The sequence below is a fragment of the Rattus rattus genome, chromosome 9 (assembly GCF_011064425.1).
Source record: "Rattus rattus isolate New Zealand chromosome 9, Rrattus_CSIRO_v1, whole genome shotgun sequence".
Taxonomy (NCBI): domain Eukaryota; kingdom Metazoa; phylum Chordata; class Mammalia; order Rodentia; family Muridae; genus Rattus; species Rattus rattus.
Window position 1 is genome coordinate 96,534,035 of NC_046162.1, and position 13,762 is coordinate 96,547,796.

Here is a 13,762-nt window from a genome sequence, read left to right on the forward strand (position 1 = left end):
TGGTGGAAGGAGGCTCTGCCTCCTGCACCTGTCACCCCATTTATCTCTCAGAGTCCCTTCTACTCAAAAAGGCAATATTGTGGGTTGGTCTCCTGAGAGATAAATACAGACGACCCCAAGTGACCCTGTAGCCTGGGCTGTCACTTTGCAGACCCAGGCTGGGGTAGGTAGCCAGCAGAATGACACTGGACACTGGTCCTCCCTCACACTCTACCTCTGCTCCAAATCATTTCTGGCTTAACACCCTACTGCTGCCAAGGAGAACACGTTTGAGTTTCTGAAGGAGACAGAGTGACGAGGCTGAGAGAGATCTCTCTGCCCAACTCTTTTAATCAGGCACTCTCTGCAGACCCAGTTACCTCAGAACACTGGCTGTAGCTCTGGGAGCTTCTGAGTTCAGCCTCTCTGAAAAAGCTCAGGTGACCATGACAGGCCAGCCTCTGCTCAGAGCCACTGGGGTCTCTCTGGAGTGACAGTCACTCCAGCCTTTCCTCCAAAGACCCCTGCATCTTTCTCCTTGATAGACAGCAAAACTCAGGGGTGAGGGAGTCAGATCAGTTAGTCAACTGCATGGAAGAAGACCTAAGTTTGCTCAGCACTTATGTAAAAAGCCAGATGCAGTGGTGTTTGCTTATAATTCCAGCACTGGGGAGCAAAGACAGGAGGACCTCCAGGGTTTGCTGGACAGTCAGACAGACAGCCTAATTGGTGAGCTCTAGGTCTCAATGAGAGACCATGTCTCAAAGGACAAGATGGATGCTACTTAAGAAACAATCCAGGCTGACTTCTGGTCTACATTCATGTGCACCTGCACATACACAGGAAGACACAAAAGGGACGGGGGTAGGGTGGGTTAAAAGTAAGTAAACCTCCAGCATCCCTTAGCCATAGCTGAGTAGTAGGCAAGGGCTTGGCCCAGACCCTGCCAACAGTCCCTCTCTGGCTGACAACCTACCTGCTGGTCTTTCTTCTCAACCTGCTCACCCAGAGCATGGCCAGTCGGCTCAAAGAAAACATGGAGAAGCTGACTGAGGAACGGGACCAGCGCGCTGCAGCTGAGAACCGTGAGAAGGAGCAGAACAAGAGGCTCCAGCGACAGCTCCGTGACACCAAGGAGGAGATGAGCGAGCTTGCCAGGAAGGAAGCTGAGGCTAGTCGCAAGAAGCACGAACTGGTAATGTCTTGCTCCTCACAGGTTCCAAGCTGTAGGCCTGCTAAGAACACACCCACCCCACCCAGGGCTGTGTAGGGTCATTTCAGTCCCCAAGTCCTGTTACGTATACTTACCTCACCATGGGTTTTGGAGGAGGATAGTTCAGTCCTGACAGGCAAGAAAGTCAAGGGTGGCCTCATCAGGTGAAGCTAAGCCCTGCCAGCCAGCCTAGTAGCCCTTTGGAGGCTTAGAAGAGCACCAGGGTGGCTCCTGCCTGCCAGGGAGTGACTTGCTGCAGGCTCCTTCAGAGATGCTAGGGGACATCGTGGCCCTCCTGTACACTAACATACATACACACATACCCCAGGAGATGGACCTGGAGAGTCTGGAAGCCGCTAACCAAAGCCTGCAAGCTGACCTAAAGCTGGCGTTCAAACGCATTGGGGACTTGCAAGCCGCCATTGAGGATGAGATGGAGAGTGATGAGAATGAGGACCTTATCAACAGGTAAGAGGTAGAGTCTGTGGCATTTCAGGCAGGCCTCAGGTGACCTGCAACCCCTGATACCCCACAACCAAACTATCATATCACCTTCCCAGTGCTAGACCCAGGTAGGAGAGGCTGAGGGCGCTGGGGGCATGGGGGTGTCCACCACATTCTCCTCCTGTGCTCTCCTTCCCAGGCCCCCCAAAGCCCAGGCTCTGGTGTTGCCTGTTCCCAGTGAGTTATCTCCCCGTTTAGCTGCATTTCCGTTGGCGCCTACCCTACTCTAGGGAGAGCAGAGATTTAAGGGCCGTGGTACCTTGTTACTTGTGCTGGAGATTTTCTCGCATAAAACCCACCCAGGGAACGGTTTTGAAGAACAAGAGAGATTTGTAGTCCTAGGCTGAAGAGAAAGCCACAAATTCAGAGGACCAGCAGTGTGGGGGTGGAGCTGGGCCTTAGGTAGATCCCAGAGGCTCCCCACTTCCTGCCTCAGGGTCAGGTCCCTTCCCATGCCCAGGGCAGGGCACAGCAGCCCAGGAACCCTGCTCCTTTGGGATGAGTGCTGGCGGGGAATTGGGCCTGGTTCTGAGGATTCTGTTACGCACTTGTACCCGATCTCAGCCCAGCAGAGATGTTGTTTACTGAAGAAAGAGGCGTTACTCACGGATGAGGGTGCTCCTCAGGATGGCCTTTGATTTCCCTGTCTGCTTCTTGTGGCCCCTTTGCCCACCATTTTTTTTTTTTTTTTCTGTTTCCAGTTTGCAGGATATGGTGACAAAATATCAGAAAAGAAAGAATAAACTGTGAGGACTAGAGCCGTGCTCTTTGCCTCTCCCCATGGGTGTCTAACCATCCCTAACACAGGGCTTCCTGCCAGGGGCCCCTGCTGCATGCTGCATGCAGACACAGCCCTCTCACACTCTTTCTAGCTGGTCTACCATGCTAACATTGCTGACTGTCCTTAGGCTGGGGTGGAAAGACCGGCTGGCAGCGAAACGGTTCCTAGAAGGCCAGACTGACCCTCATAGCCCGGGGAGCCAGAATGAGGCTTTATTGCCTAAGTCCCAGCCTCTTCTCTCCAGGAACCAAGTGTGGCCATCACCCTGGGCTGTCTCTCTGGGAGTCAAGTGGTGGGGCTGCATCTGTCTACACCCTTGGGCTCTCAGAACCCAAGCTGCCTGAAAGGGATGGGTCTGTTTTGTGTTTAAGCTCTGTTACCTTCCTTGGCAGATGAGGGCTGAAGATGAGGGGCATCTCACAGCTGCTCCTTTGGAGAAAGCGTTCAGGCAGCTCTGCCCTGGCAGGGGGAGGAAACAGTGGGTTGTGTTTATATTGCTCTCTGGAGGCACCTCAGGCAGTGGTGGGGAGGGGATACACATCTGTGTCGGTATGTCTGTCAGGTGGTGGGAGACCTAGGACATCTGCCCTTCTCTGTCCCCTCTTTCTGGTGGGGGAGCTGGGAAGTAGTGCTGATATGCAGGCCTTCAGGCAGATTTGCTGATCCTCTGTCAAGTTTGACAGGGTTGCTTTTGGAAGTTGTTTTTTCAGCATGGCACTGAATTTCCTGCCTGGCAGGCCTCTTCCCCTGGCCAGGATGGGCTGGCGGCCGTGCAAAGGACTCCGGGAGAGCTAATGATAAATGTAATAGTGTGTAGCAGTGATAGAGGGCCGCTGGAGCCCGGTTGTCACACACAATTAATATCCCCTGCCGTTCTGTCTCCGTTTGTTTGTTCCCCCGTGATTCGGCTCCCAGTTAACTAATAGCACATGAGCCTGGACATAAATTGTATTTGACGTGAGGTTTAATTCCGACCATTTAAAATTTCAACTGCCCCCTGAGCCTGCCTGCCCCTGGAGTTTGTTTACGGGCCTGATTATTTAAGGAAGAGAACCTAACATTGTCTGGATTCTTGCAACTGAATGGAAGGTGAGGGTAGGCATGCTAGCTTCTCAGACCACTGACTTCTCTGAATGTTAAGGAAGGAAATTCATATTCTGGGCCTCAATCTGTCCCTAGTGTGTTCCATCTGCCATTCTTGGGCAGAAGGAACTCTGAGGGCTGATAAAATATGCATTGAAGATCATATTCTAAAGCATAGTTGGGTGAACGCGCGCGCGTGCACACACACACACACACACACACACACACACACACACACACACACACACACACCCCAGCATGCACTCAAAGCAGGTGCATGAGAACGTGCAATTCTAAGCAGGTTCCACTGATAGCAGAGAGTCTCCGTCCTCAACAGCTCCAAGTTATCGAGCGAGCATGCTAAGGCGGGCAGAAAAATAATGTTTCGATTTACTTAGAGATACAGTTGTTATTGCTATAACCTTAATGAAAGCAGTAAACAGTGCAGTATTAAGGGAGATTTATACAGAAACACTTTTAACATGTAGACATAGATTTTGCGATGCATACAGCACCTCCTTTCTAAAGCCAATCAATATGGTTATGAACGGCGGTGATAAATTACAGGTTCTGAAGCTACAGAGGGAGGATTTTTGCACGGGTGTATAAATCAGGTAGTATTGGTGTTCCATGGGACCCATGCACCACAGTAAATCTGCCAGGCTCGAATGGGCACAGAGCTTGCATTAGTGGTTTGGGGGCTGCCTGCTAAACTCCTGTTTACCCGGGGCATCGGCAGGGCTTGTCTCTGTTATAATTCTGTATTTGATGGGAGCTCATAAAATATGCCTCTTTGTTCCCCTTCCCCATGTGCATGACTTTCTCATGGTCCCTAGAACTGTGGTTTCCTCTGCTGTGTGTGTACGTGTATGCACACACGCTTGCGCATGCCTGGGTATACATGTATGTGCCTATGTGGCTATTTATTCAAGAACATAATTCAGGACCAGGGCCGTTCTTGTTGACACAGATGAAAGGAAATTTACATCAAGGAGAAATCTTAGCCAATCCGTAGCAGGGGAATTTAGGGAGCAGACATTTTGCAGAATTTGCAGCAAAGCATTTGCACTTAGAAACCATCTCCGTGCTCCCGCTGCTTCATGAAGGGGTCACCATGACTCTAGCCCCAGAATTGGATTCTTTGAGGCTTTCTTGCAGGTCCTGAGTTCAGCCTATCCAGCAGTAGCAGTGGGGAGCAGGGACTGGAGGCTGCCTGAGAGAGGGATGAAGAGACCTGGAGAGTTAGAACCTTGCTTTGAGACTTTCGGGGCCCCTGGGCTTCCTGCAGCTATCTGAACCCTGAAGGCATCTCCAGACCCCCCAGAAAGGCCTCTCCTCTTCTCTTCCTTCCTATTTCTAAGAGCCAGGGATACCACAAGGTGGATATGACTGGTGTTTTGTTCTTAAGTTTGTGTTGCTAGCAGCCAGAGAGACCTCCAGGTTCAGGTTAACCTGAGGTGATAGCCCTGTTTTCTGTCCTATGTCTAGCAACCCAGCTTTTATAAGGAAGACAGAAAATGGTGGTGGCTGTAGTCACAGTCTGAGGCATGCACACACACAGACACACATATACACATGTGTTTGTGTATGTGGATATATGTCTGTGGGTGGATATGCGTGTGCTACAGGGCATGTGTGGAAGTTAGAGAACATCATATGGCTTCTAGGGATTGAACTCAGGCATCCGTGCTTTGTGGCAAGGGCTATTATGCATCGAGTCATCTTGCCAGCCCCTAGGACTTCTTTTTAACCGAGAGCCATTAGGCTTGAATCACTCGCTCAGTGGATGGCCTGCCAGTGGATGGCCTGCCCATCCTCACCTGGCTGGTCACTCGTACCTGGGATTGGGGGGTGGAACCTCCATACTCCTCAGGATCTGGTCTGCCGAGTGAAGGGATGGGCACCTTTTGGGTGATGTGCTCACTCTAACCCTTCTGTTCTCCATGACTCACTGATGTGCATGCCGCCTGCACTCGGTCCCCACCCAAGATGCTCCCTGCCCCCTTCTTGCTCCCCATCCTGGCCAGCAAGTAATCCTCACCTGCCTGGCCTTGCCTTCCTTTGTGCTCCTCACCCCAACAGTGAGGGCGACTCAGACGTGGACTCAGAGCTGGAGGACCGGGTCGACGGTGTCAAGTCCTGGTTGTCAAAGAACAAGGGACCCTCTAAGGCACCTTCCGACGATGGCAGCTTAAAGAGTTCCAGGTGAGCACTCAGCCTCAAGCAGGGAGGAGAGGTCATCGCAACCACCAGTCATGGGTGGTCAGCATCATGGCACCAAGGGTGCAACCCTCAGGCCACGTGTACACTCTTCTAGCCTGTGGAAAGTACACCAAAGAGCTGCCTAGCTAGGTAATGTCCTGTGTCTGGGTGTGGGCTTATGGGTAGGTTTAACTTCACTCCACCTACTGGGTCGGCAAACATCTAACTGTTGGTACCTTTAAAATCAAGACTTGGTTGGGGCACTGGGGATTCTGGATCCTAGAGCTCTGCACAGAGTAACCTTGGACAGCTTTGGCTCTCTGCCCTCCATAGAGCCCCAACACATCCATTCCCAAAGCCACTGCCCTTTCTTTCCTTCTCTTCTCTCCTTCCTCTGTGCTTTCCATCACCCACCCCTCAGGCATGCCTGCTAATCGTGGGGGGAGGGGTTGCTCCCCTATTTTCTGGCCAATCATAACCTGATCACACAGACAGCCACTTCTAGAAGCCAGAGCTCCCACTCCAGGTCCATCACTGGCCTATTCCCTGCACTCCTCCCACACAGAGTTCCTTGCTGTCTTACCCACCTCTCCAGAGACAGTAGGCAGTCTGGATAGAAAAAGTGATCTCTCTTTCCTTCTTTTCCAACCACCCCCAGACCCCTTCCCCCAAGTCCAGCCCCTCACCACTGGTACCCAGCGGCCCCCTGTAATTGGTTTAATTTGTTCGACCAAACAACATTTTGTTATTGCAGATAATGGCACGTCCCCGCCCCACTGCCATTCACCACAGTGTGGCACAAGGCTCCAGGTAGTTGACAATGAAATAAATTGAACTAAACGTTTTAGAGGGGGAAAAGTGATGAAATAGAACAATAGTCTAATTTACATGACATTCTCCATGAAGCTATTTTCACTGACGCAAATTATTTTGCTTCATTTCCTTGGATGCTCTTGCCACCGCTTTGCCAGGGCTGTGCTGGTTTCTCCTCCTTCCTCCCTCCCCTGTGTCTTTATTTTTGTTAATCTCTCTCTCTCTCTCTCTCCCTCCTCCCTCCTCCCTCCCTCCCTCCCCTCCCTCCCTCCCTCCTCCTCCTCCTTTTCGTTCTCTTCCTCCTCCTCCTCTTCTTCCTCCTCTTCTTCCTCTCCCCTCCCCTTTCTCCTGTCATTCATTCGCTCTGGGTTTCTTCTCCTGGGCCTCCCTTCCCACTCAGGACGGCTCTCAACAGCCTCCCTAAGGAGGGCAAGGGGCCAGAGGAGAGACCCTCCTCTGTACTCAGCTCCCTCAGCTACCGCAAGAGGCTCACCCTGAAGGACTCCATCGGGGGCACTGGAGACCAGGACTCGCTCCTCACCACCCTGAGTGAGCGAGCCACCTCCCCTGAAAGGCCGCCCAGGAAGGCCCGTGTGGGCCCCAGGGAGGAACCTGACCAGGCCCAGGGCAGGAGGTGCGAAGAGCTGGATGATTGTAGCTCCATCTTCTCAGTGGCTGGGAGCCGCACTGGCCGGGGTCTGGAGAAGCGCTGGGGCTCAGACTTTGACCGAGCCTCAACAGTCTCTGCTCCGGTCAGCCGGGCCTCCTCAGCCACTCGAGGCTCTGGGGAAGATAGGGCTCGCTCCTCCATGAGCTTCTCACTGTCAGGCTCACCCAGCTCCCGTCGTAGCACATCCAGGCTCGACAGCTTGTCAAGGACTGTAAGCCCTTCCTGGAACCGGGCCTCAGGCCTGAGTCGGGAGAGCCCTGAATCCAGACTATCCCTCGGCCAGAGCTGCCTGGATGAGTGGGATGATGGAGCCAGCGTGGCCCTCAGTGAGGCACACTCACAGTTCAGCCACCTATCACTGGCCCGGAGCCTGTCTGTGCCACCCCAGCCACGGGGCTCCTCCTCAGTTTCAGCCTCTGTCACTGAGGGTTCCAGCATCCGACCTGTCAGCCGCCACTCCTACCTGGATCCAGACCTAGAGGCTGCCATTAACGAAGTCTTGAGCTACAAACCTGTGCCGTTCCAGCGGAGCAGCCTGGAGCCCGACTCTGAGGATGATGACCGGAAGAGCATCCAGAGTGCCCGGGGTGCACAGCTGGAGTACCCAGAGAGGGACACCAGCATCCGCCGCTCTGCCTCTGCTGCAGATGTCTCTTCGCGCAGTGGCCGCAAAAGCCGGAGCAAACATAGGAGCAAACGGAGCAGCCCCAGCTCCAGCTCCAGCTCTTCCAGCTCGGAAGGTTCCTCAGAGCACAAGCGGCGGAAGAAGGGACGTTCTCGGAAGAGCAAGAAGAAATCTAAATCCAGGAGAAAGAAAACAGAGACCGAATCTGACTCCTCATCCTCATCCAGTGGCTCCACGGTCTCGGGCCACAGCCGCTCCAGTGTGAAAAAGGGCCCGACGGCAGACATCGAGGAAGTGGGGCAAACTCCAAGACGGTCAAAGAAGGAAGAGAAGCAGCGAAAGAAAGAGGTCGACAGCCTGATGATGCGGTACCTGTACCGACCAGAGAGTGACTAGCGCAGTAGGTGTCGCCTGGCATGGAGTGCAGCATGGCGTGTCCCACCCTTTTGTGAACTAACCTGCTCCCTGCCCCTCCAACCACCACCTCAGGCTCCCCCAACCACCCTTTGGGCCTCAGAGAGCCTCCTGGCTATTACATGAGCTCTGAGTCCAATCAGCTGGATCTGCTGATGTTGGATTGGAGCTCTAACCTCACCCCGAGCCTCCTGGGCTATGTTTTTGGAACTAATCTTTCTATGACTTCCTAACAAAGGTGTGATCTGCTCTGCGTGCTAAAAAGTTAGGTTTCAGAGAGATTAAGATACACAACTAGGAAGTAAGGTTGCCAGGAGCTAATGGGGACTGTTTTACACCTTCAACTTGAACGACTCTCCATACGGTTACATGCCGAGCATGCAGGTGACGTGTGGGTGTCACCGACACCCACGACAGAGCTTTCACGCAGCAGGATGGACCCAGAGAAGAATCCTAGCTGATGTGACACCTTGGCTGTGAACTCTGATGAGCCACTTTGCTCTCTGCTCTCTCCTCTGCTGCCTCCCTCCTTAGCATGGACCTGGAGTTGCAGCTTTCCCTGGGCCACACCCTACAGTAGACCCAGGAGATACCTGACACCTCCCCAGCCCTCCCACTCGCACTCAGCCCACGTGTGGGCGTCACCTCAGCTCCGCTAGTCTTGTAAAGTTCTAATGAATAGAAATTAGCAGCTGCTGAGTGACAGCCTCCTCCCTGCTCGCCTGCCTCCTCCAGCTCCTCTCCCCGTGGGGCTGGGAAAGAGATGCAGCAGTCAGGCCCTTGTGCCCACATCTTCACCAGAGAGAGGCAGAGCCTGAATCATTGGAGTTCCATTGTTGCCAGTTTCCCTGGTGGGTGGTGACATTTTGAATCACCCCTGTTGTGAGATGGTGGGAAGCATTTTCAGCACGAGGCACACTTGCTGCTTCCTGGGAGGCACAGCCCTGTACTGCAGCCACCTGGGGTGCCACATGTGTTTCCCAGGCGTGTGAACTAACACACCTGTTGCATGCTGTGCCGTGGGGCATCCGATGAAAGGGAAGTTGCCTTTGTCCATTTGGAAACGGGGGAGGGAGAGGGGAAGTGACTGAGAAGTGGGAGTGTGGAGATGGAGCTTGGAACCAGACCTGACTTATGGCAGCTCAGGCCCAAGCTAGACCACTCCTTGGTCTCAGCTCTGTTGCTTTTCCCATGGGGTTTCAGGGTACTCAGCAGAGAGCAGGGAGTGTCTGTGGCCTCCAGTGTCAGGAGAAAAGACAGGAGTCAAAGTATTTGGTCAGTGCTTTTAGCCTCAAGGCTTAGCCTTGCTAAAGGCCCTACGAAGACCCTAGGTGGAGAAGTCAGTTGATGGGTGAAGGGGAAGGTCCCTCTGTACCTCTTCCCAGAAGGAAGCAATTGTATTGCTGGGCAATCCCTGACTGCCTGGTGACTAGCAGACTACATACCTGAATCCCTCTAGCGCCCAGTCATATTTCCCAGCGACTAAGACAGAAAGCCCTGTTTCTGCAGCCCCCTCTCACCCACAGGTCAGTTGCTTTTGTCTACAGAAAGAGCTAACTGGTCCTGAAACCCTGTGCTGTGCCACTACGAGGCTTGGATTTAGTGATGGTAGAGTGGCCTCCAACAAGAACCCGGCCAACTACCATGAAGTGTGGGGGATGGGCAGCGAGGGATACCATGCAAAGGCAGAAAGAAGATGGGGGGCAGAGCCCCGCCTAGGGTTAAGGACCAGTGAAGAATGCCAAAACACAGAATACAGTGTTGTCACCCTGGGCTTTCCCAGCAGGAATTAGCTTGTGTACCAAATTGTTTGTGACAGCACGGAGCAGGAAGCACTGGCTTGTGGGGAAGGAAAGCTTTTTAAACAATTTAGTTAAAATGTTCCAATTGCCAGCTCTGACTCTTGCTCTGGGGACAGGGATGTGTCTGATGGTGGTGGCAATAAAAGTAGATATGGAGACTGGCCAGAGAGAGCTCAAGAAAGATGGCCAGGGATCTTGTGGCGGCTCAGCCCAGGGAAGAGCGAAGGACAGAGTTTGCCCCATGCTTGGTTGCCTCTGCTTCCTTGAGGTGTCTTTAGAGCAACATGGCCGCTGTTTATCTGGGCATCTGGGTGTGGGAATGGAGTCTGGAGCCCCACCTGTGAAAGAGGAAGGACCGGCCACACGGGGCCACACAGGGCCACACGGGGCCTCATTTACATCTGGACCCAGCCCTGGCATCTGCTCATGCCCTCTGCTCACAGAATAACCCCCTGTCTCTCCTCAAAGGCAGGCATTCCTTAGCTGGAAGGCAAACCTTTAGCGCAGGGTGTACGGAAATCCCTTGTTAAGAAAACAGGTAGCTCCCACTTGAAACAGCCCCGGGGCTGCAGTGGCCTCCCTTTTCTGCGTTACACAGTTAGTACTGAGCTTTATAATTTTGTCCTGGAGATGCTGTGAGGCCTTAAGTGCTTCTGGCCCATCAGAATAAGACTCATTTGTGTTCAGTCTAGTTTGTATTAAGTGTGTTTTGTGCTATTCTCCTTCCTTTAAAAATGGTAATTCATTCATGAGAAATACGATAACTATTAACCAGACTGCCCCGTTGCTGAGCCATTTTGCATAATTGAACATATATTTTTCCCAGGCTCTCCCCTTCTGCCAGAGACACAGAGACCTGTCTTTACACACCCCAGTTGCTCCTCCAGCCAGCAGGAGACATTAGGTTTGGTCTCGTTCTCTTCTTGTCTAATCTAGTGGCAAGAGTGTTCTAAGGCTGAAGTTCAGTTCAGGTTTAGGTCTTGGCCGTGACCTTGGGCTTCTTCCCACTGAGGCGGCTTTCTCAGCATACGTTACTGGGAAGAATAAGGCAGAACAGTGAGTCCAAGGTAATAGTTCTCAGCCTTCTTACTGCTGTGACTCTTTAATACAATTTCTCACATTATGATGACCCCAAACATAACATTATTTCACTGCTGCTTCATACCTGTAGTGCTGCTGCTACTGTGGGTCGTAATGTAACTATCTGATATGCAGGACATTTGATATGTGACCCACAAAGGGCCATCCAAGGACTGCAGGATCCAAGGACTTCTACACCTCTACTGCTACTTCCAGGGAAACCTGAAACGCTGTAAAGCAGTACCAGTAAGCAAAGGGCCACCTTCGGGCTTCTAGTTCTCAGTACAGTAGACCTAGCAATTGCAGATGCTCTCCTTGTCCAAGTGGAAGGTTATCAGGACCTGTATCCCTCGTCTCTTGGAGCACAGATGCTCCAGGGACGAAGCTGGGGCCAGGGCACCAGGGGAGGTAAAGATATGTTGGGCTGTGCCTTCTCCAGTGACATTAGACTGTACTGTGTGTGCTCAGGGACAGTGGGGACAGGCGGGAGGCTCAGGACAGTGTGGTCCTGTCTGCTCTGTTAGATGTCACAATCCTCCTCCCTCCAGGGGATAATGCTTCTTCCTATCTTTGGAGGGACAGCCTTCTAGAGCCAGGGGCCTGATGAAGACTCCAAGGAGCTGAGGGCTGTTCCCATTGGCCCGTCCTCAAACGGATCTTGCCAGCCTCTGTCTCTGTCCTGAGTCTCCATTCCTTTTCCAGTAGAGGATGCCATGGTCAAGGACAGCAGCCTTCCAGGTCCAGGGAAACCCTGAGTAAGGGAAATAGTTCAGACCTGGGATCCTGCCAGAAGTAATCTGCCTGAGAGTTTCCCCCTTGGACACTTCGTCTGTGTGGTCTGTAGACTGCTTGCATCTGAGCAAGGGAACTGAAAACTCCAAGTCCCCCTCATGACTCAGTGCAAGCTTCTCAGGGGAAGGAGCCAGGAACGTGCTTCTTAGGTTCATGGAAGCCTGGTCCTTGCTGCCACCAGCCTTCCTGTCATGGTAGTCTTATAAGCTTACCAACCGCAAACCGTGTGCTCCTTTTGACCTGGGAACATTTGGATTTTGAAGTGCTTGAACAGAACTTGGTGGCCCGGAGTAGAAGTGGTCTTTGGCCCTGACCCTGTTCCTCTCTTCCCTGCAGCCCAACCAGCCACTGGAAGTCCCTCGCCCCCGACCCGTCGGATGATGAGCACGATCCTGTGGACAGCATCTCCAGACCCCAGTTTTCCCACAACTATCTGAGTGACAGTGACACAGAGGCCAAGCTGACAGAGACCAACGCATAGCCTGGGAAGTGGCTCAGCCCTCCCACCCCACAGCCTCTACCAGGAAATAGAGGGGTACCACTGCCCCCACTTGACAGCCGATCTGCATGGAAAACACCTCGGCTTTCTGTCGGGAACTTCCCAGGCTGTGGGTGTCTGACGGCTCCACGTGGAAGAGGTGGGGAAGCAGAGTCTGCCAGGAGAGTCTCCACTCTTGCCTCAGATGCTCTTAGCTCCCATCCAGGGCCACTAAGGACCATGTCTGGTGGCCTGGCACTTCATGGAGCCCGTAGTGGACCTCCATCTCAGCCTCCTGCTCAGGGATGGTGGATAGGTTACCTGCTGGACCGCTCCAAGTGGCTGGGCCCATGGGAAAGAGTCAGGAGGGAGCTGCAGTGCCTCCCCTCTGCTGGGGCCAGGGCTTTCTCTTCTCAGTGCCTGCTGTCTTTTTACTGTTTAATTTAAATACCCAAACCTCCATGCAGCTGCATCCCTGAGAGTAGGAGGGGCCATGGTTGCAGCTGGGCCCTGTGGGATGCCTTGGGAATCTCCTCTCCATCTCCACTTCTCCAGAGGCTCTTTCTGGTGAAGCCTGCTGCCAGCCGACACTGGTGAGCAGAGCTGGGGCCCTGGTTCCTACGAGGCAGGGTGGCGAGGATGGCAGCTGGGTGCTTCTGGCTTGGGCCGAGCAAGCCTGGTTGGAGTATGAAGTGCAATGAGCAGTTATTTAAGAGCTGATCTCTTCCGCCTGCACCCACCCGTGGCTTCCAGCACTGCCTTCCTCTGACCATGTTATCGCTGGCCGCTCATTCAGCACCGAGGACTTGCGGTGGGCACAGTGGAAGGTAGATGTTTTGGTCTGTTTATCAGACTAGAGTCCTAACCCTCCGTCATCATTCTTCTGCCCATAACCCTGTTCCCAGAAACAACAGCAAGTGGTCTGGACGTCTCAGCCACTTACCATAAAGGTCATCCTGACCATCTCACCGGATTTGGGGGCCCAAAGGCAGTACCTGGTGCTGGACCCTTTTACCATCCCCTTCCCTTCTGCAGTTGCTTTGTACTCATCGGGCTGTGCTCTCCCTGTGGACCTGATTGATATAGGAAATAAAAGGCCCCTTCCTTCCTGGCCACGTTTCCCTGCCTATCCTTTCAGGCCCAGGGGAGATCCAGGGTGGTCCCAGGGCAGGTGCAGAGGTGGGATTCTGATGGGGACATGGAAGGACCACCTTGGAAGGACATGGAAGGACCAGGCCAGTGTCACTCCCAGAGCCTTGGCAGGTCACTTGAGATAGTGGGTGAGGAGATTCATTAAGGAAGACAGAGCCCCCACATTTGTGCTGA

The 13,762-nt window shown here is 53.2% G+C and overlaps 1 protein-coding gene across 6 annotated transcripts in view; it reads left to right on the plus strand.

Annotated features, from left to right (window-relative positions):
• Myo18a (myosin XVIIIA) overlaps positions 1-13,547 on the plus strand; it is an 86,640-nt gene extending 73,093 nt beyond the window's left edge. For all 6 annotated transcript variants that reach the window (XM_032913902.1, XM_032913903.1, XM_032913904.1 and 3 more), the window contains 4 exons: positions 989-1,174; positions 1,521-1,660; positions 5,643-5,765; positions 12,295-13,547. In XM_032913902.1, coding sequence (XP_032769793.1) covers positions 989-1,174; positions 1,521-1,660; positions 5,643-5,765; positions 12,295-12,439 — 594 coding nt within the window. In that variant the 3' untranslated portion in view covers positions 12,440-13,547. The remainder of the gene's footprint in view (positions 1-988; positions 1,175-1,520; positions 1,661-5,642; positions 5,766-12,294) is intronic.
• The last annotated feature ends 215 nt before the right edge of the window (positions 13,548-13,762 follow it).